Source organism: Microcebus murinus, chromosome 5 (genome assembly GCF_040939455.1).
Source record: "Microcebus murinus isolate Inina chromosome 5, M.murinus_Inina_mat1.0, whole genome shotgun sequence".
NCBI lineage: Eukaryota > Metazoa > Chordata > Mammalia > Primates > Cheirogaleidae > Microcebus > Microcebus murinus.
This window is the reverse complement of record NC_134108.1, coordinates 100077115-100099512: the sequence shown is the minus strand read 5'-3', so window position 1 is coordinate 100099512 and position 22398 is coordinate 100077115. Positions and strand designations below refer to the sequence as shown.

The 22398-nt window shown below is 36.2% G+C and overlaps 1 protein-coding gene across 3 annotated transcripts in view; it reads right to left on the bottom strand.

Annotated features, from left to right (window-relative positions):
- Positions 1–2159: 2159 nt before the first annotated feature.
- SUPT3H (SPT3 homolog, SAGA and STAGA complex component) overlaps positions 2160–22398 on the bottom strand; it is a 426870-nt gene continuing 406631 nt past the window's right edge. For all 3 annotated transcript variants that reach the window (XM_012743354.2, XM_076003315.1, XM_076003316.1), the window contains one exon: positions 2160–2296. In XM_012743354.2, coding sequence (XP_012598808.1) covers positions 2255–2296 — 42 coding nt within the window. In that variant the 3' untranslated portion in view covers positions 2160–2254. The remainder of the gene's footprint in view (positions 2297–22398) is intronic.

The window sequence follows — 22398 nt, the reverse complement described above, 5'->3', positions numbered from 1 at the left end:
ACACTATATAATATCAGGCTGAAAATTAGGTACCATGAATTCTTATCTCTGTTCTGTCACTACCATTACTAAGTGATCTTGGGACAGTCACTTTCCCTCTGTAGGCCATGTTTTATTCATCTGTAAAATGAGTAGCTGTTCTCAATGATTTCTAAGACTGTCTTTTGCTCTAACATCATGATTCTACGTAACATTTTAATCTTGAGAGAACTGTTTGCTGAAGTCACATTTTCTGAAACTTTCCTCCTATAAATTTTTTCTTTTTTCTATACTCTACTGCTTAAGGAAATTTTATTTCACTTCAAATTTAGTGTTGTGGAAAGAGTCAGAGAAAGAACCTGAAAAGGAAAGAGAGAAAGTACAGAAGAAGTACAGAGAAAGTACAGAAAAGGAAAAGAAAAAGAATAAAAAATATTAATATTGAGCAATTATGGGGACATCTCGGCTGGTTCAAGACAGACATAAAGACCTTGTTTTGGTCTAAATTCAGCTCTCTGGCTTATGATGAAAAGTGAAAGGTTATTATGTGAACTTACTGGGCAAAACCAGATTTTATAAATAATTACCTGTCAGACTGTTCAAGATAGACAAACATATGCCAGACCAACAAAAACATAGACCTGTCATATTTCTGAGAGAAATGTACATTGATTCTTCCTTCTCTGGGACTATAAGGAGATCAGGTAGAATAAAATGAAGGGGAAAAACTAAACTCTGTATTTTATGCCTTGTGCATAATTTGAAATGTATAATGTGGGAGAGAAGGAATTTTGATGTGAAAAATTAGCTCCTGAAAATTTCATACCATCTATAAGCCTGGTAGATCAAAACCAAATACAATAAATGGTATTGTTTTAAAAGTTAGGATGTTTACTGCAAGCTTATAATTTTCCATGATTAGGGATGCCAAGGAAAATAAGAATGATGATAAAAAGAAAAGTTTAATCATATATTGCAACAAGCATAGATGGAACATAAAAACCCTTTGGCAATTTTTCATTATTACATATCTGCAATTTTTTTTGTTTTTGACATGTAATTTTTTCCCAAAAGGATTACCATAGAACAGGTAAATGATAGTTAACAAATGTGAATAACATGGCATAATCATATTAATTGAGACTCACAATGATTTGGTCACAAGAAAAAAAAAATCATGTTTCTCCTTTCTGTTTTTATTAATTCTTTACAAAGTCTGTTTTAAGTATGTATAAAAACCATGATAAAAGTAAAATTATACAAAACTCCCACAGAATTAAAGAAATAACTTCCTTACTTCCTTTTTTGTAATTCAAGTTTAATCAGGAACTGTATAACTACATATGCTACTTTTTGGTTTGTTCCCAAGAGTTATAGTTTTTCCTTTACTGGAGAAAGTGTAGATGCCAGAGGGTAGTTCAGCTGCGACCAGCAAGAAACTGCCCCAGCCCACATTTCCAGGCGAGGTGTGGTAGTGCTTGCTTTGTAGCGAGGAAGCAAATCACTCTGCCTCCCCTCTACTGACTCTGATTACTTTGCTTCTAAATGGGGATGGCATGTGTAGGCGTGGAGGGCCTGGGGACTGGAGGAACAGGAAAAAGAGGGCAATGAAGATGGAGGAAGAGGTTCTATGTGAAGAAAACACACATCCTAGGCAGATGGCAGGAGGTTGGGAAGAAGGCACTGAAAATGACACATGGACCGTAAGTGGGGTGACGGGAAGAAGAAATGGGAACAGGTGATTCATTAGGTTGGCTAGATCTTTGATTAGTGTAAGTTTATAAAATGAATAGTTGTTTCTAAAATACACATAGATACAGTCAACAAATGTTGGGAAGTAAAGATGATATAATGGAAGGAGAAAACTGTCTCGTTTCCTTTATTCCAAACCTGGATTATAAAATGTACCAAATAAAACATAGACTAAACACTGGTGTGTGGTGGGAGAGGGCACTGCTTTTAAGATATGTGAGCTGAGGGTAGTAAATCTACTCCAAATTAAAATTTCAAAATTGTGTGATCTGCATTCTTGTCCACCTACACACTATCCCAAACATCCTGCCATTAATTAGCTAAATGGCCCATCTAGTAAACAAGACTAATCGTTGAGGGGGCTGAAAAAGAGCAGGAGTCAGCCAGTTGAAGTTGATAGTCACAACAAATCAGCCCACTCCCAAGGATACAGAAAAAGTAAACTTGAATTTTATTTTGTTCAAGGAGGGAAAAAGAAATCACCTTCATCCTTTCCTATTGCAGGCACAAGGGCACAGTGACATCAGCAGGCTAGAAAAGCCATCCCATTCCTGCGGTAGGCGCTCTGTCAAAGAAAAGGAAATCTGCAATGAATTATCACATCAAGTTAAACAAGGAAAGGAGGCAAAAAACATGCAGAGCTTTCTTCCTGTTTTGTAGACTGCTGGCTACAATAGAATAGAATGCTTAATCTGAACATTTTTGGTGGCAAAACTATAGCAACCATTCTTTCTATTAAAAGTCAGTGTGGTTAACAAGTGGTTAGTGATTCTATTTTGGGGACGTGGGAGATATGCAAAGTAAGACATCCCATTTTGTTAATTGATTGGGCTTGGTTAGGCCAAAGAGATGTATTGAGTCTGTTTGTCTTTTATAAACATATGTTCTCTATTCGACATGCTCAGGAATCACTTCTAACTAAGTATCTTAATAGTCTATAAATTACTGACTCATTACAGCCTTCCCAGGCCTAATTTACAGTCTGAGTGAAAAGCTATGGGAACAGACACTCATAGAAGCCTTTCTTCCTCCCTAAAATATGATGATCTCAAAGGAGTTCTATACATTATAGATAAGTACCCAAAATGCAAATCTTACATAATTTTTATACATACACATACATGCAGATGTATATATGGTTATGTATAGTGGGATAAAATATTCCCATAAAAGAAAATAGGGAAATGAATTCTAATTGCAATAATATAATACATTCCAGTAAAGAAAGCAAAACTGCATGCTTTTCATTCCAAGGGATGTATTTTTGGAAGACCTGGATGACACGGAGCCTCTGTAACTTGCCCTGAATCTCATTTTAAGACCCAGTGTGGAGCAGAACTAAAATTCAGGACTTAGGAATAAAATTCCCCTTTCACCCTTTCACTGGTATATTTTTCATTATTTAAACTAGTAAGTCACATTCAGAGAATTCATAACCCTCAATTAGATGGAATTTTTCTATAATCTGTTTTCAGAAAAGTGAAGAAAATGATAAAATCTCATATTAGGGATTTTTGCCCCCCTTAAGCGAATAACTTTGGAGCTGTTCTGGAGTCTGTATACTTTCAGTCCAATAAATCTACTTTGAATGGTCATACTATAGGAAATACAGAATAACATTTTATCATCAAGATAATGCTATGGAGGTGGTGAAGAGTCTTAATTATAAAAAATGATTAAACTACATTTATAATTATACTAAAAACAGAAAGTACACCCAACCTTTTTAGAAAGACTTCCATCAACATGAGGTGAAGCAAATATGGTTTCCTGGATAACCTTCTGTTAATTATAAAATGTAATTAACTTGAAAACCGTCTCTCTTGCTTACAGAGGATTTACTGTGGTTGCCAGGCTTGGGAGCTCTGGCTGAACTTTTATCAGTTGGTTACGGTGCTACACAGGTCACTCTGTCTCAGTGTAACAAGGATGAGAAAACAGTGGCACATTCCAAGTTGCATTCCTCAGCGCTTTCTCTGTGAGCTCTTCTTTACCATGGGACTTTCTGTGCTGTAAAACACTTCTGGATGGAAGCAAACTTTCTATCAAGGACTAGAAAGTTCCTACCGTACCTCCTAAGGTCCTGCACCGAACAGCATTAAATGGGTTCCTTAGAGAGCCACAAATACCTTGAGGAAAGGGCGTCTTCCCACAGCCACAGGCAGGGGCTCCTCAGGCCCTGAAACAGCCCCTACCATCACGGATGCCTCAGAGAGGCTTACGCCAAAATAATACTCTCAGCTTCTTGACCATGATATTTTCAGTTTTACAACCACAGCAATAACTTTTAAGGTAACAGTTAAAGCCCAGGCATGGTTTTGCATGGAGATAAGTGGACCTGGGAGTAAAGCTGCATTCCTCCTAAAGGTAAATGGTTCAAATGAGCCTTGCTTGCTTGAGAAAGCAGGTTTTGGCTCAGAGGGAGACTGAGTCTTGGCTGAGCCCACCTGAGAAATAATCAGTTTACCTTTCCAGGATGGGCTATATGAAATAGTTCTCATTAGTACTGAAAAGCCACTTTTCAAAGATCAATTCACCTTTACAGATGCTTTATCACTGTTTTTTACAATTAAAAGATTACAGGCTTATTTAATAACATAGATCTTCAAGAAAACCAAAGTTTAGAGCTGACCCAGATTTCTGTAATGAGTTCTTTCTATTCTAATTCTAAAATAAAGAAGGAACAAACAAGCATGTGTAATTAAGAGCAAGCTCAGCAAACCAATCCCCCAGGGTCTTCCATCCTGAGTCACAGCTTTTTCCTTTTGATGTACAAAGGCTGTGTGTTGTCTACGTAAGGCAATTACGGGAACATCCCAGATTCAGCATCCTTTTCAGAGTAAGCAACTTTACAGGAAGATGGATGAAGACAACTCATTTTTGTGTCAACTGAGAATCTCTCTCTACTTGTGTTGCAAATGTTGAAACTAAATTTAAACATCACTTGCTGTGAGGGCTGTCCAGAGGCCACATTATCAAGAAACACTTTGTCTCCCACTCACTCTCTTCTGTCAGACCCTATGAATGATTCCCACTTCCGTATCTTCACAGATACTCCTAGTCAGTCAAATGTAGACTTGGATCAGAAACAGCTGGGACCTCCACCCACTATCAAAAATTATTAATTATTAACACTAATAGACCTCCCCAACAAACTGGCTCCTACATGCCTATATACCACTTAAGCTTTATTTCTGATTTAATAAAGTTCTGCTCTTAGCTGCTAGTTGTTCCTTTGTGAATTTGCTGAAAAGCTCAGATAGTGTAGCATCTCTCAAAGTTAGCAGCAAAGACTTAATGTTTTTAAAGACCAATTGTAGTTCCTATTTTGCGGGGGGAGGTGGGACGTTGTTTTGTGTTTTTAAATGGAGGAGCCCTTTTTTTATTTTTGGAGATAGGGTCTCTGTTGCCCAGGCTGGAGTGCAGTGTTGTCATCATAGCTCCCTAAGCTCAAACTCCTGGGCTTAAGAGATCCTCTTGCTGGAGGCTTGCAAGTAGCTGGGACTACAGGCATATGCCATCATGCCTGGCTAATTTTTCTATTTGTTTGTAGAGATGAGGTCTCACTCTGTTTTTCAGGCTGGTCCTCGAACTTCTGGCCTCAAACAATTCTGCCTCAGCTTCCCAAACTGCTAGAATTACAGGCATGAGCTACCATACCCAATTTTTGACATTCATTCATTCATTCAGCTTCAAATTTTGACCTATATCAGAATGTCAATCTACCTAGATATGGAGATGCAAATTCTACTTACTGTAGTGGGCATTAGTAGCGAAATTAATTCATAAGTGTGTATGCTAAAAAATAAGAAGTATACTCTGAAGTATTGTACCAGGCTGATCTAGTTTAATTTTGAAGTAAAATTTTAATTCACCCTTTAAGTGATGTTTAGCAAGAACTGAGTTTGTTAGTACTTGGAGAATATATGTGTCTATAATAATCTGGGTGGAATATATTATGCCAGATTGGGGGGGGGGTTGGCTTTATTTTGTTTGATGTAAGACAATGTAGTATAATGAAAAGAATATGGGCCCTGGGTTTTAAATCCTAAATCTACCACTCACTAGTCCTGTCACTTTAAAAGGAGAATGAGACCATTTTTTACTAGTTGTGGTAAGGCTCAAATTAGATACAGACATGAAAGTATTTCACAAACCATAAAACCATGTATCTCAGCACTTTTAAATCTTTGCCCTCCCTACTTTGAGAAATATACAAATCTCATTGCCTTTCTAAAATGTTAGTTGAAATTAAACACTGTGATTAAAAACAAACAAAAAGGCTGCTTTGTTTTCTCTCTCCTTTCCTCTCTTGAGAATGACCTCTCAGTGCATTTTACTTGTGGTAATTAAAATGTTAACGTTAAATCAGAAGCCTGGTGAAAGCAGGCACTGTCTCACTCATCCTTGTGGCCTTTGTACCACCAAGCACACAGTGGTTCACGAAGTAAGAACTCAATAAAGACTTGCTAAAAATCAAATTAAGCAAATTTGTAGGAATTCAGACAATAGAACCAAGATCCTCATTCGTAGGCCTTTGAGAAATGAAGTATTTGTAAGGGAATTTGGGACCTACTACAATGGAATTCTTATGCTATTTTATTTAAAGTTTGAGAAAGCAGGAAAGAATCAGTAAAGGTAATACAGAGAATGAAATATAAATTTAAACTGGGGGGTAGGGATGGTTTGTATCTATAGTTAACACTTTATTGATTATATATACACAATAGTATTTTTTATTTCACAATATTATGGGGATACAGAATACAGAGATGGACCTTGAATGTAAACCATCTTCAGTTTGGAGGCTTTCTCAACTCGTGCTTATTTTCCAAACTAACTTTAAGACTAGTGTATGCTATAGAACACTGTGCATCCAAATCATCTGAGGGAGCTTTAAAAATAGACACTGTGGCTCCAGTTCTTCAAAGTCAATTGGTCTGAGTGAAGCTTAGCCTTTGGAACGTTTTAGAAATATCCCAGGTGATTCAGATGCATAGTGAAGGCTGAGAATGGTGGTAGAATGGATGAATACACCATTAATAGGACCCAGTAATGGTTTTGTCAACAAATGGACCACTTTCAGAATCTGTCATGATTATGCAGGAAACAGTATTTCTTAATGGAAATCCTAATGTTGGCACTCAATGCATTTAACATGGAAGATACCAAAATTGACATTTTCAGACTATGGCTTTTACCCAGACAGCACACAGGTTACCTGTACCTCTAGCATTTCTCACTTTCAAGCCATCTGTAGACTAGGCATTGTTTTTTTCTTCCCACATGCTGAGCTGCCACGGTTAAAAAGCAAGGCCTGTTTGACTGCCACAACATGTTTAACACCACAATGAAAGAGGAACTTGGAGACTAAGCCTGCTAAACCAAGCTGAACAAACCCTTTGCTAATATCTAAAATCAGGGAACAATAAAACTTTGGAATTGGAAAATATCTTTTTAAATTCCTCTAGCCCAATTCTTAATTTAACAGATGAAAAAAACTAATGTCCAGGGAGAGTGACCAATCCATGGTTATGTGGGGAGAGCCAAGGATTCCCGACTCAGTCTAGGGCTCTTTATGATGGTTCTGATTTTGTCCAAAGCTATGTGTTTAGCTTCTCTGGCTTTAATGGGGAAAACAGATGTAGGGAAAGAAATTGTTTTTCCAGATTAAGAGCCCTTGGGAGCAGAACAACAGCGAGGGGACTGGTGGTAGTAGAGGTAGGGATGACTTAATGATGTCCAAAACAGTACAGCTGAGTAGTTAGAAGTCAGGCCATTATGAGCTTTTGGCTTTACTTCTGGCTCTTCTGCTATATGACTAGCTCTCCCTCAGAGAATCGTTTAATTTCCCTGAGTGCCCAAAATAATAATTTTGATAAATGGACAAAATATCAAAATAATTAAGATAATCCTGGCTGAGAAATTCTGTAGCAAATGTATGCATGTTTAGGCCCTTCAAGGGGGTGACACACACCATGTGTTTTTGTTAGTCTTACTAAGGCTGTGGTCAGTGTCTGATTGAGGGTTGAACAAATAATGTGGCCTGCCTGGATGTGTTTGGAGTTGGCCAATTTGGGCTAAGTCCAGTAGTAAAAGGGACAATAAAAAGATGTGGAACATTCATTCACCCCTCTCCCAAACTACCATTAACCCCTAATTTAGTGTGGGGCAGATTCTCAGCATTTTGGATGATTTGTGGACCACAAGAACTTCCCTGGTTACCAAGAGCCTGGGGGTTCCCTAAATGCTCTTCTCTGCTCCACAGGGATGAAGAGGGCACCGAGGGCAGAGGTTCTACAGCCACTGGTGAGTCTTTGCTGGAGGAAAAGGTAGGAAGGCAGTGGAGTAAACCCAAAGCAACAGCTTTCACCAGCCATTACTTATCAAGTTAACTCAAATGCCTGGTTTACTGGAATTGGAATACTCAGTTGAGCTGGGCCTGGGAAGGTAGGTACATTTCTGAATTTCACATATAAATGCTGTTTCACAAGTCAACTAAATTAGCCCCCGGCCTTTGGCCCACCCCACTTCCAAGCTTCATAATTTCGTTGTGCTTGTAGCTGGCTTTTTCTACCTCTCTTCTGGTAGAATTGGAGACTACCCCAAGTTGTCTCAAGTTCTACTGCCCCCATATGCCTGAATTCAGCCCTGCCTTCTGTGGGGTCATTAGATTCACAGTCCAAGCCCTCCACTGGTCCCTCCATTTGCCTAAGGAGATGACTGTGCCCTGAACGACATATTGTTTTGTTTTAATACTATAAATCTTTGAAGCTCTGGAGCTTCATATCAAAGCTATGCAAGAGCTTTTTAAAAGATAAAATGTGCCCTTTTCTTTGTTGCCCTTGTGTCTGCGTGTGGGCAAGAGATTTAATTATAATGAATAAAGCTGAATGGTGGTCTAAGACTCTTAAAATCAAAGTGGGAATCGTGGCTGAATTTCATTAGCAAACATAAATACAAATAGGCACATCTTGTTTGCACCACTGCCATGTGACTTTTCCCCTTTTGATAATTTCACTTTAACTCCGATATTTCAGAGAATCTAAATTGAACCATATGATGTATAGCATTGTAACATGCAAAACTCTTCATTAAACATTTTCCTATTTGTATACTTCCCCCATGTTATAAATATCTTGTGAAACTCCTGAAGGGCAGTTTGTCAGACAGCAGAGCCTTGATTTAAGAGCAGTGGAGGGAGGCCTGCCCCTTTAAATATGAGGTCTTCTCTGGCTGGCAAAATGAGAAAAAAAGATACAGTATTAACTCTCTTACTCTATTGCAAGTAAACTAGACCCTTTAAATCTTGAGGAACTGTCATTTTATTTATGATTTTCTCTAGCTCTGTTAAGATTCTTCTTATTTTATTAAAAAATGCTAACATTGGGCTTTTATAAATTCTTGGGATGTTATCAAGTTGTTTTGACATTCTGAATACAAAAACCTCTCAAATTTAGTTATTAAAAATTACTATTTCTAATTGCCCAAATCATTTCAAAATATATGAAAGATGTGTTAAGATTTTTTATTGTTACTAAGTGAAATAATTAAGTGGCTGATACCAACATTATATTTTAGGAAAAAGAGTTTTTCATAAATGTTATCTTTAGAAATTTTATAAGAGACTGTATAAATTGTTCTTTCCATGATAATGTGTATACTTAAGTACATCTATTATTAATAATAATTTAATGCCAATAATATTAAACTTTTATTCAACCTCTTTGTATTATAAACAATCAAAACACAGATGTCTGAAATTATTCCAAGCTGTAAACACATATAATAAGTATATATGTAAAAAGTGCCAAATTGGGAAGTTAGTAACCCGAATAATAATTTGTGAAGGGGTGTCAGCTCTAACAACAGCTAATTCTCATTTTACTTGTTTGACCTGTTGCCTTGCTGTTCTGTTTATCTGTATATGTCCAGGGTTCAACCAAATGCTCATCAAGTAAGTTAGATGCTTAATAAAATGCTCAGCAAATAAGTTAGATGCTTAACAAATAATCATCTAATTAATTAATGAATTTGACTGTGGGTAGCTTAGTTTCCTCTGGACAATAATGAAAAATGGTAACGTGTTCACCATGAGAGTAGGGGCTAGGATAGTCTTAGTTCCTAAAAATTGGGTTTAGACCACACACCTACCATTTCGCAAGATAACCATCAACAGCAGTTAAGAAAAATAAACTAGTGACCTTGATAACCCAATGATTAGCAAAGTTGCAAAGCAGTTATTCTGATACTAGGTCTCAGTTCTCTCTGGAGCTGTTCTGGGCTTCTCCTTATTGATTACCAGACAGGAGAGGAAACTTAGGAATCAAGCCAACTGCATGCATTGTTTGTCAGAAAAAGATTATCCAAGTCATCTAAAGCAAGACTGTCAAATTATTTTGTTGAGTCTAAACATTTTAGGTTCTAATACTGTTACTGAAAATTATGATTAACAGTAAATTTATAGTAGATAATATAATTTTCTTTTTTGAATCTGGGTTTTGTGGTCATGTTACTCAATTGTGTTTTCGAGGTCTTAGATAATACCGATACAAGATAAAAATAAAAAGAAAATACTGCTTCAATGGCCTTTGACACATTAAAAAAAACACAACACAAGGAATAAAACATGGATAGCAATAGCTATTTGCCAATGACTGACACCAATTTGGACAGTAAATAAATTATAATTATAGATCTTAAGAATTCTTTAAAGACAAAGAATAGCAAAAATTATGACATGGGAACAATCAGGAGATAGTTGATAATAAGATCAATCACATTTGGTAGCCACCTGAGAAGGTGTATTTCTATACGTGATCTTAGCTAAAAGGCCAACAAGTGATAGAGAAGGTATACTTCTGAATGAACCTACTGTCGTTCATTTATTTATTCATTCCACAAATACAAAGTACAAGGTGCAGTGGATGCAGCAGGATCACAGAATGCGGTTCTTGTCCTCTGGTGAACAGACTGATGGGAAAGATACATATTGAATGAGAAATGACAAAAGTGACGGGAGCTACAAATGAGAATAGTGTGTAATGGGCCATGTAAGAGGGCAGTAGAGGTAGATGGTGATCAAGGAGGCTTCTTGAAGTAACACAGCAGAGACCTGAGTTGGGAATGGGAAGGGAATGAACAGGAGGATAGAAAAGTACTCTAGGCATGACCAAGAGGAGAGACATTTTGACTTCTCTTGTTCCCAAATGATAATAGGCTAGTCAATAAATATTAAATCCAAGATACCAGCCCAGACTATCTATCACTGAAGGGTTTATTAATATTCAGGTAAGAAATACTCATGTTACATAAGCATTCATCCAATTCTTTTGTATCACTGCTTTAGGGCCTGATATAAACTATTTATATTAAATTAGAACACTCTGTTGGCATTTATTTCCAAACAGAACTGTTGTGGACTGACAATGGAGGGCATAACTCTTCATGCCTTTGCATCTTTTTCTGTAGAGTTTGGTGTTCTTGAGGCACTACGCACATACTCCATTACCTTGTACATATTATACACTTATATTTCTGTAGCAGAGTTGTGTTAATGGAATTTGCCATTTATAATAATATGCCTTAGCCATTCTGAAAATTTATCTCCAAAATATCATAAATAACCAAAGTGTCTATTCTGGTGCGAAAGATTAATTTGAACCAAGTTACCATTTTAAATGCTAAATCTCCTGAGGTATGGAACCTTCCCAAATCAGATATATTATTTATGCAGTAGGCTGAGTGCTCATTTTATTGGGTATTGCTCTTACTCATTCTAAAAAGTGGGCTTTTGGGGTCATAGTGAAAAGGACCCTGCACTGGCCAAATCATCTTTATCACACTGTTGTCCAAGTCAGTTGCTTTCTGATCAGTCATACTGTCTCTCAAAAATAGTGAAAAGGTTTAGGTTTAGCACATCAAAAAGAAATGTTCTTAGTTCCACTTTTAACAAAAGTTATTACAATTAAAAATACTTGTAAAAGATTTTAAATGTCAACACCAAATTAACAAAATAGATCATCAGAAGGCCTATGAAAAATTCAGACCCAATTTTAGACTAGAGAATTAAGAAGTCAGTTGAAATTCTTGTTCCAAACTGGTTGACTAAAGTTGTGATCAGAGTCATCCTTATGAAAGGATGTGGCTATTATATTTCTATAACTCTTACCATGATTTCTTGAGGACTGGCTAAATGAATTCTACCTTTATGTATTCTATTCATGTAGCACTCAAATGAAATGTAAATAGGTATTCTATAAAATATATCCTCAAGATGTATAATCTCTATACTTTAATTAATTCAATGAATCATTTCAACCAGGTTTCAGGAGAAAAGAAAGAATGCTACTTTGCAAATGGACCCTTACTGTGTCTCACCAGTCCATTTGTTGGTGGCATGGATTGGGTAGGCTGGTCCCGCCCACTCTCGGGACCCAACTGGCCTCTTTGCATGCAGCCAGCCTCTTGTTCATCAGAGCAGTGGGAGGTGAGAGGAGGTAAGCTAATGCACAACTAGCTGCCAGGAGAAAAGATGGGAGAAAAAAAGCTAAAGAAATATAGTATTTCAATCAAAGTCTAAAATTTGTAAAAGTGGTTTTGGTCTCCATATAGTAAAAATATTTATCTAAGAAACTCCTACTCGGGTGTGAACATCCTACTTCTAGTGGGATTTTGTTTGGCAAAGGGCTGTGAAAGAGTGGAAGCTAATACAGAACATGTCTATAAACAAATTTATTTAGTTAGTACAGATTGACACATTCACTAGAGGGTTTTAGTAATTATATGTGTAAAACTATTTCCTACAGTGGTTTCCTTTTGTGATTTTGCTAATTTTTTCAATCTAGGCCATTTTCATGCATTGACTGTTATAAGCCATTTAGCCAACCAAGCTGAAATGAACATATGGAGACTCTATGCCTTCTTTCCAATTCTTCATGTAAACATAATTATATGGTGATATTAAAGAGTCAAAATTTTAATGAGAAAGTCAGGTACGATTGTCATACCTTAAAATATGATGTTGTAAACTAACTTTGGATAAGAGAAATTTGGGAGTTTGGCTATGATAATGTACATGAAAGTATCTGGTAAAAGGCAAGGCCTGTATAAATGTAAGATGTTTGTATCTATATCCAATATTTATTTTTAAGTCAATTATAACAACATATGATAAATGCATATGCTTGGAGAATTTTAATTTTTAACAAATGTATGTTCATTGAAATGTATAACTTCAACTCTGGAAACATTTTGAATATAATTCTCTAATAATACATATTTCTATTTGGAAGTGCTACTATCGTTAATTATATTAATTAATAACTTTTACCCTTTAAACATTATTTTGGTCATTATTATAGCTCCCATAATGTTTTACATTAAATGCTTAGTAAATATTTGGTGAGTAAGTAAACACTATTCAAGTTTGGGTAGTCCCTGCTGTGGTTTGAATATAGTTTGTCCCCAGCAAAACTCATGGTAAGGACTGGTCCTCAATTGTGGCAGTGTTGTGAGGTGGGGCCTAGTGGAGGTGTTTTAAGGACACCCACATGAGAACTGTATTTCTGGTAGTCACTGACTAAGAAAATATGTAATGATCAAAGCCTTCAATAATGTGTTTAAATGAATTTTATTAATCACAACAGTATCTATATGCCATGGAAAAACATCAAGACATATCAGTTATTTCCCCTATAGACAGTGCTTAATGTGCCACTCACTGGGTCTGGGGATAGCCCATTCTAACTGTAAGGCTTTTGGGTAACTCAGGTTCACAGGTATGGAAATTCTTCTCTGGCTTACATTTGTTTATTCATTTGCCCATTCATTCATTCACAGGTATTTATTAAGTGCCTCTGACATGGCGTGCACTGTTCTAAGTGCTGGGGATGTATCCTGAATACATAAAATCTTACTTTCTAGTGGGGTGAGATAGTTAATCAATCAATAACTACATACATATATACATACGCACACACGCAATGACAGTGGTGGGTAAATGCTATGAAGGCAAATAAGACAGGGTGAGGGGACAGAAAGAGATGGGGTTGGGGTGCTACTTCCCTGATAAGGTGATATTTAGAGACCTGAATAATCTAAGGGAGGGAACCATGCAGACACCAAAGTACAGATGGTCTATGAACGTTAACAGTAGAGTGTGGCTGCATAACTGAAATCATATGTAAAGGCAAACCTTGGTAGGATGATGGGAACACTGTGAACGTCCTGTCTTCCTTCCAGCATTTTTCTGTGTTATGTTCTCTGTAAAAGGCTCTGAGGAACCAGTGAAACAGTCATGGTTCTTATTATCTAGGGGTCTTGCTTTGGGCCAGGGGATAAGAAGAGTGAGAAGGTTACTTAGACATGTGTGTGTATGCACACATACATGTGCATGCATACACATTCATGCACACATAATGCCTTCAAAGACAAGCTTTTCAAGAATGATCACAGCCCTGCTTAGTCCCATGTGAATGACAGGGACATAGTTTCAAACCAAAAAAGTAAGATTAACTGATATTCAGTGGTCTGTGTTAATGCTCTCATGGACAAGGGCTGAGTGTAAATTGTAACAACATATATTTGAAAGTAAGAAATAAATCATCTCCCAACCAATTTTCCCATTTTCCTTTTTAATCTCTAAATATCACTCAAGCAGTTAAATTATCTTTCATCAGAGATGATTAGCTTTAAGTGATATATTTCCCTCACGAAGTCCTTTAAATCCACCAGTGCCACATAGTACATGAACGTCTACATGCCAAGAGGGAAAAAGTATAACAATCTCATCAGTAATGTGAAGTCACCTAAGAGTAAGAGATGCTATATATATATATATATATATATATATATATATATATATGTATCTATATATGTATGTATATATCTGGGGCACTTATCTGCAATCCTGACTTAGATACAGCAGCATACAAACAAACCTTTATGAAGATCTCAAAATACATCATATATTGTATGACCAACCACTCCTTTAATTTTGAGGTCTTATGAAGAGCTCATTTAGCCATAGCAACTAATATGAACCCTTTCAACAAGAAACACTGAGGTTTTAGTAACTGCTGAGAATGCTAGGCCATGGGTAAAGTCTCCTCTAAAGTAGCCTGGATTTAGAAATAAATGTGAAAGTTCTGCTTCCTCTACATAAATAGGTTAAGTGGTATCAAACCTGTCAGGATATGAGATCATGAAGCCAGTGAGTGCTGCCCAATTGCGTTGGGATTATTTTTTTCCATATAAGGAAATGAATGGAAAGAGAGTAAAAGAGACATTAGGAACTATAAATCATTCAAAGGCCTTTCATGCTGTCATATGCCTATTTTAAAATATATATATATACAATAAATACTTAGATGATATATAAAGATAAGAAAAATTATTTTTTAAAATACCAATGATGTAAGAGCAGTTTGATGATCTGTCCTTTGACACAAGAGGAACATGATTTCAGACAGGCCTGTTTATCCATTCTCCTGTGAGATAGGAGGGATCATTTCTCACATTACTATACATCAGCACAAGGTTACGGTGGTACCTAGGAATACATGCTTACATCAGAATGAATTAATCATATTGAGTGTTCAATGATGTCACTTGTTTTGGTAGAGACAGAGATATTACTCAATGAAAAAAACCCATGTCTACTAACTTTTGAAAAGAAACATATTGTTAAGTGGAAGGGAATTGTTACCTGGGCATGTTGTATCTACCCAAATGACAAGTGGATTAGGTAAAAAAGTAATTGATGTTACTAGAAATTTTAGAAATATTAAAAAATGAAAGCCTAGTTTCAGGACAGATACAGTTTGGTATGCTAACAAAATACCTTCTTGTTGGCAGCAAATTATTATAAATTGTTTTTATATTAGTGCTGTGATATATATCAAGAAGCATTAGAAATTCTAAAATGGGTAAAATGGGTCAAATACATCTACACAAAAACGGACAGACCAAAAAAATGGTGCTCTTCAATCTCACAAAAGACATCCATGAAAAAAACCCACAGCTAACATAAGTCTTAATGATGGAAGTCTGAAGACTTTGCCCATATGATTAGGGATAAAGCAAAGATATCCACTTTTACTGCTCCTATTTCACCATTAATTTCAGTGAAATAAGGCAAGAAAACAGAAATAAAAGGCATACAGGAAAATGCTGACATAAAGCCACCTCTATTCAGAGACAATACAAGTATCTATGTAGAGAACACCAAAGACTTACTAGAACTAATGACTTTAGCAAGGTTGCAGGATTGCGGGATACAAGGGCAACTTTAGAAAAAGAGGCTATTTCTGTATTCTAGTAATGAATATGAAATTGAAATTAAGAAATTAAAAAGGCATGAAAAAGAATTAGGGGAACTCTTAACAAAATATGTGCAAGACCTGTACAATGAAAACTATATAAAACATTGTTGGGAAAAAATTTAAAAGATCAAAAGGAGAGATACACTCTACTAATGGATCAGAAGACAACATTGTGAAGAGACTTTCCATAAACTTAGTTATAAAGTCAGTGCATTTCTTTCCTAAATCTCACCAGGCTTTTCTGTAGAATAGTGACAAGCTGATTCTACATGAAAACTCAAAGAACCTTCAACAGCCAAAGAAATCTTAAAAAAAGAATGAAGTTGGAAGGATATACACTACCTGATTTACAAATTTAGAATAAAGTGAAAGTAATCAAGTCAGTGTGGCATTGGCATACAGATAGGGATGCAGATCACTGGAACAGATGAGAGAGCCAAAAGAGACCTACATGTATACAGTATATTTACTTTCAGCAAAGATGCCAAGATAATTCAATAGGGAAAGGATAGTCTTCTCAACAAATGATAGTGGGACAACTGAACAGCTATATGCAAAAAAAATGAACCTTGATCCTTACCTCATATCATATACAGATATTAACTAGAATCATAAACCCAAACATAAGAAACTATAAAACTTCTAGAAGATAAGAGAAAATCTTTGTGACCTTACAATAAGCAAAATTTCTTAGCTAACACTTATACATAAATAAAAACTGATAAATTGGACTACTTCAAAATTACAAACTCAAGAGAAATGAAAATATGCTCACATAAAGATTTATAGGTGAATGTTTACATATTTTATGTAAATTTTATTCATAATTAACTAAAACTGTAAATAACCCAAATATCCATTACACAGATAAACAAAGTGTGGTACCCACAGAATGGAACACTCTTCAGTAATAAAAAAGGAATGAATTATTGATACATGCAGCAACATGGCTAAATTTCAAATGCATCATGCTAAATGAAAAAAGTCAGACTCAAAGTGGTACATATGACATTTTAGAAATGGGAAAATCATAGGGTCAAAAATCAGATCATTCTGATACCAACATGATATAAAAAAAAATCAGATCAGTGGTTAACAGGACTGGGGGTGGCAGGGGGACAGGAACTGACAATAATGGATTATCAGCGCACTTTTTGCAGCAGAAATGTTCTGTATCTTAATTGTGATGGTGGTTATGTAGCTATATACATTTGTGAAAACATCAAACTGTAACTCTAAAAGAATTTTATTGTTATATAAATTAAAACTCAGTAAAATATGCTCAATATGGAACAGACTACAAAACAAACCAAGAGTGCTTTTAGAAGGGAAGGAGCTGAGAAAAGGAAGGAAGACTGGGCAGACGTATCTAATGCAGGGGGAATGAGGAGAAGAGAACACGGGAGGCCCTTTGTGAACATTTTTGTCTTTTACCAATTGAAATTTTTTTTTTTTTAAGATTAAAGAACAACTCTCCACATCAAGAATGAAATTTTTAGCCTTACAGTTTCTTTGACTTTCTTGGCTTTTTCTGTGTTTCAACTGGAAAACACATAAATGTGACTTTCTTCTTGGTAATTGATATTAAGGATCAGATTGATCCCCTGGGCATAAATTAGGACAGTGCTCTGGGAAGTGGACCCTGGGCACCACAATGAAAGGATAATATTTTGTTTTTTGTATTTTATTTTGGGACTGTGCTAACTGCTATATCTTTTCCAATTGTTGATACAGTTATTTTGCTAGGCATAAAATGTCAGTCTCTTTCATGTAGAAAGGTTTTTCTTTTTTTGCATTTCTGTAAATGACCTGAGACTGTAAGTCTGGTGACAATCAAAGTGTCTGCACATTAAAGGGAATCAGCCATGATTGGTTATAACAACTCAGATTAGCCGTTACATAAATATTTACTACAAGGAACGAGAGCTGTGAAAATAATACTTACACTCGTATTTACATATACCTATTGCCACCTGACTCACTCTATAGTTCTCATGCCTGGTTGAAAACTAATTTTTAAATCAAAATTTTAAAAGTTATGGAAAGATTTTTAAATTCCCTCTGACTTTTCTTTTTATGGTTTTATTTTCCAGTGGTGAGATGTCTACCTAAGCTACTACAGAACACTGTTAGAGACCTATGGGTTCTACTATTTTTTTTCTACCATTCGTTAAATAAATATTTTCATCTAGTGTTGACAGTTATTTGTGTCTATAAATTTTATCTTTATAACTAGACTTCTAGAGGTCTCTTTTTGATCTACCACAGTGACATTTCTCAGCACTGGCTAGCTATACATTTGAACCACTTGGGGAGCTTTTAAATATCCTAAGGTCCAGACTGCACCCCAGGCCAATTTACTTCTGGAGGAAGGGACCAGGCATCCATTGCTATGTTCAGCCAGGGTGAAGAACCACAAATCTGGAGGAGATGGGAGGAAACCAAACCTTCATTTGTCTTTCAAGTCCATTCTCGCTTTTAATTCCCTATTGTCTTTATCCCTTATAAGAAAAATATTACAGTAATATTCTGTGTATATTTGTTGTGTGGATCTCTGCAACTGGCCAACTGGCCTTTTCTATAAGGGGTTGGTTTCTTGTGAGCTAGCTTATAAGTGAGTCTTTTCTGTTAGAGACTGATAGATACAAAAGAAGCCCAAACTTCTAACTCTAGAGATATTTTCCTTGATTTATCTTCATCATTTAGTTTCAATTGGCATCAATCACCATAAATTTTATGTGCATATTTGCACAAAGTTTATGGTTGACAAGGTATGTCTACAAGCATTATCTCATGTGAACCTCACTATAACTCTGGAAAGCAGGTGGGATTGCTATGCCCATTTTAGATGAGAAATGGTGGCTCAGGGAGGCTAATGACTTTTCTAAATCTCACAGCTCAGTGACAGAGTCAGGACTTGAAACCAGAACATCTAACATCCAACCAATTATACTTGCAGTATTTCTTCCCACTCAACATTCATTTGAAGGAAAACAGAGGTGAATGAGAGATGACCTTCTTTTTAAAGGCATTTTAGTCTAAATAACTAAACTACTAAAACAAATGTAACCTTGTAATGTTAATTTCAACTCAAATATGACATTAGAGGCTCAATTCAGAGCTAAAGCACTGAGTACCACACGGGAGCAGTTTAATTTAATTTAATGAAGTGCGTAGATATTATAGTTTGTGGTCAATAAATGTTTGCTGAATGAATAAATGTACAAAATCCTACTTTTGGTGCAACATATGACTGTTTCATAGAGCACAGCTATAGAGATAAGCACTCCAAATGAATACTAATTTGGATCTGCCTATAATTGTAAGGACCTGGAGAAAGAATAAGAAAAGTAATTCAGCATTAAGGCTGAATTAGTCTTGGGGAAATAGAAGGATGGACTGATGGACAGTAAGACACACAGACATAGTCCTCTCTTCTCTCTGTCTGGAAGAATAATCTCAGGAAGTAACTAAATATGTGCAGGGGAAAATATTAACCAAAAACAGCTCACAAGACCTATGTATTAAATTAAAATCACTGGGCAGGAAAAATAAAGGATAGCTATTCCAGCAGTTCAACCAGATGTACAGCCTAAGTACAACTGTAGAGACTACATATTTATACCTTTGTGAAAGCTAACTCATAGTGTTGGTGATGTATTTAGTGGAGGAGAAGACAGTTAGTATGTATTTGCAATAATGCTCCCAACACACCTGGCCTGAGGACCACCACTGGTTCACATTGGAGGAATGCATAGATACCACTTCCTCTTCAGACATTCAAGTCTGAGAAGTTGAAGAGTGAATATGAGGCCAAGAAGTGGTTAGAGATGATGACTAAAATCTGTGAAATAAAATGCTAGTTAATGGTAGGACAACTTCCAAGAAACAGAAGCAGTAATTTAAAGAAGTTGCTAATATAATAATGTACTAAGGTTCAGATTAAATTTTAACAGATGATTTATGGAAGCCTAAGGGGCAATTTCACTATTGAAAAATAAAAACTTAAATAAAAATAAACAGAAAACTGACTCACAGTCTCCTCCTTCCCCTCCTTTTTTCCTGCTTCCTTTCAGTTTCTTTAGACTCTCAGAGATTCCCTGGTGAGGCTTTAAAGGGACACACACTTCTTTACATATATTAGGCAGGTCAAATCCAGATGTATGTTTTTTGAATTAAGATGGCTTATTTAAAGCAATAAGAAGCTGCCACAGAATGGCCAAAATTATAGATATTAGAGATGGAAAAGACTTATTAGATCATCAAGTCTGTCCCTCAGGGCCTGTGCAGGAGAAGCAATCGAAATAAAACGATCCACTCCGACTGTTCTCTGTGGTTAGCAAGACAAAAGCACTCTCAAATAGAAACAAGTCTTGGAAGTTTATGCCTCAAATACTGAACTTTCATTTTTCAATGATTTTGCTCTTTTCTGGTTTGAATCTGGGGAAGTTGGGCTTATTTTGTTTTGGTTTTATATACATCTGTCTATAAATGTACCTTCTGTGAAGAAATATATATAGGTGCTGTGAAGCCACACTTACAGCTTTCAGGTACCTCAGTTATAGTCACATTAATACTCCTAAGCTACTGATTCCTCTGGGTACGGATTCAGATTATGTTCCAAGATTTGCTAGTGTTGGAACCACAACCATAGACCAAGTCCTCTCTTTTTTGAGAGCTCAAGATCTAATGATACAGCCGTGACCTCTGACATACGGTGTACGTGGACACTGAATTTAGTTCATGTGATGGAATTCTAGTTATAAGCATCAAGGACTTGGGGATTTTTCTATGTGTAGGAAGAGAACAGCCTTCCTCATAGGAATGGTTTCAGTAATTTGGAATATCTACTCATGGTACTTTTTGGATATATTTTTTTGAAAATGTTTGTATATAAAATTTACCTAAATACAGGGCCAGAATAAAGCCACACCAATATATCTAAGGAATAGAAAGAGTTTTCCAAACTGGCTGAGATGAGCAGAAAGTGGGTATAGAAGAGATTCTCTTCTACTGGTAAACAGGGAAGTCTTGGAGGGACACTGATGTAACTTACAGCAATTAGCACACTTATGTTTGTATCCCCTGCAATTATGGCTGACAGCACAGATAGACTAATTAGGCAATTATAAGGAAATAAATCCTTATATCACATTGATCTAACAAAATACTCATTCTCCAAAACTTGTGCTGCATATAGTGGAATTAGCAATGAGGAAAAGTATGATTTCTTTATCAGAGACATCACTGACTGGGCCTTGGTCTCCTTGAAGGAACCTGTGAAAATGTTCCCCAAATAGCCTTTTGAATTTCCATACAAATGCAGACTTCTTATTGCCTTCTAGTTCCTTAAAATAAAAGTGCGATAGAATAATTTTTTTTTTTTTTTTTTTTTGAGACAGAGTCTCGCTTAATTGCCCAGGCTAGAGTGAGTGCCGTGGCGTCAGCCTTGCTCACAGCAACCTCAAACTCCTGGGCTCAAGCAATCCTCCTGCCTCAGCCTCCCCAGTAGCTGGGACTACAGGCATGCGCCACCATGCCCGGCTAATTTTTTCTATATATATCAGATGGCCAATTAATTTCTTTCTATTTTTATAGTAGAGACGGGGTCTCACTCTTGCTCAGGGTGGTTTCGAACTCCTGACCTCGAGCGATCCGCCCGCCTCAGCCTCCCAAAGTGCTGGGATTACAGGCGTGAGCCACCGCGCCCGGCTAATAGAATAATTTTTAAAAAGAATTCCACATGTCTTAGTGTGACCTTATAGTAAAATTACATAAAAATTTTAGGTTTTGAAATAATAGAGTATCTTTTAAAATTGATTTGCTTAATGAAATGTGGTATCTGGAGTTATTTGTATAAAAAGCTGGTTATCAAACCCTTGGTCAAGATTTTAAACTCCTATTGAACACTGTTTCTATGAGAAAATCCAAAATTGACTTATGTCATCTAGACTTGTCAGGTCTTTTCCAGGAATTTAACCTGCCAACAACACAAAGACTGACTCCTTACTTAAAGAAGATGGGCCCCAATAGCATTTTCTACAAATGGGTATCAAAATAAAATGGAAAATCCATCATCCTTAGACATTAAAAGACTAATTCATGGCAATAATACCATATCTTCTATTTTCTAGCCTTGGGGAAACTCAAAAGACTTATATTTTAGTGAGGAGGGAAGGGGCTCAGAATCAACTATTTTAAAAGTATTTAAGCCAAAACTAGGCAAATGGGCACCTGAGGAAAAGTAATTATTGGTGGCACTAGACAAATTCTCCACTATAGTCACCTTTTCCATTTTGCTTTCTGTCACCTTTCAACTAATTTCACTCTTCTATTTTCCCCT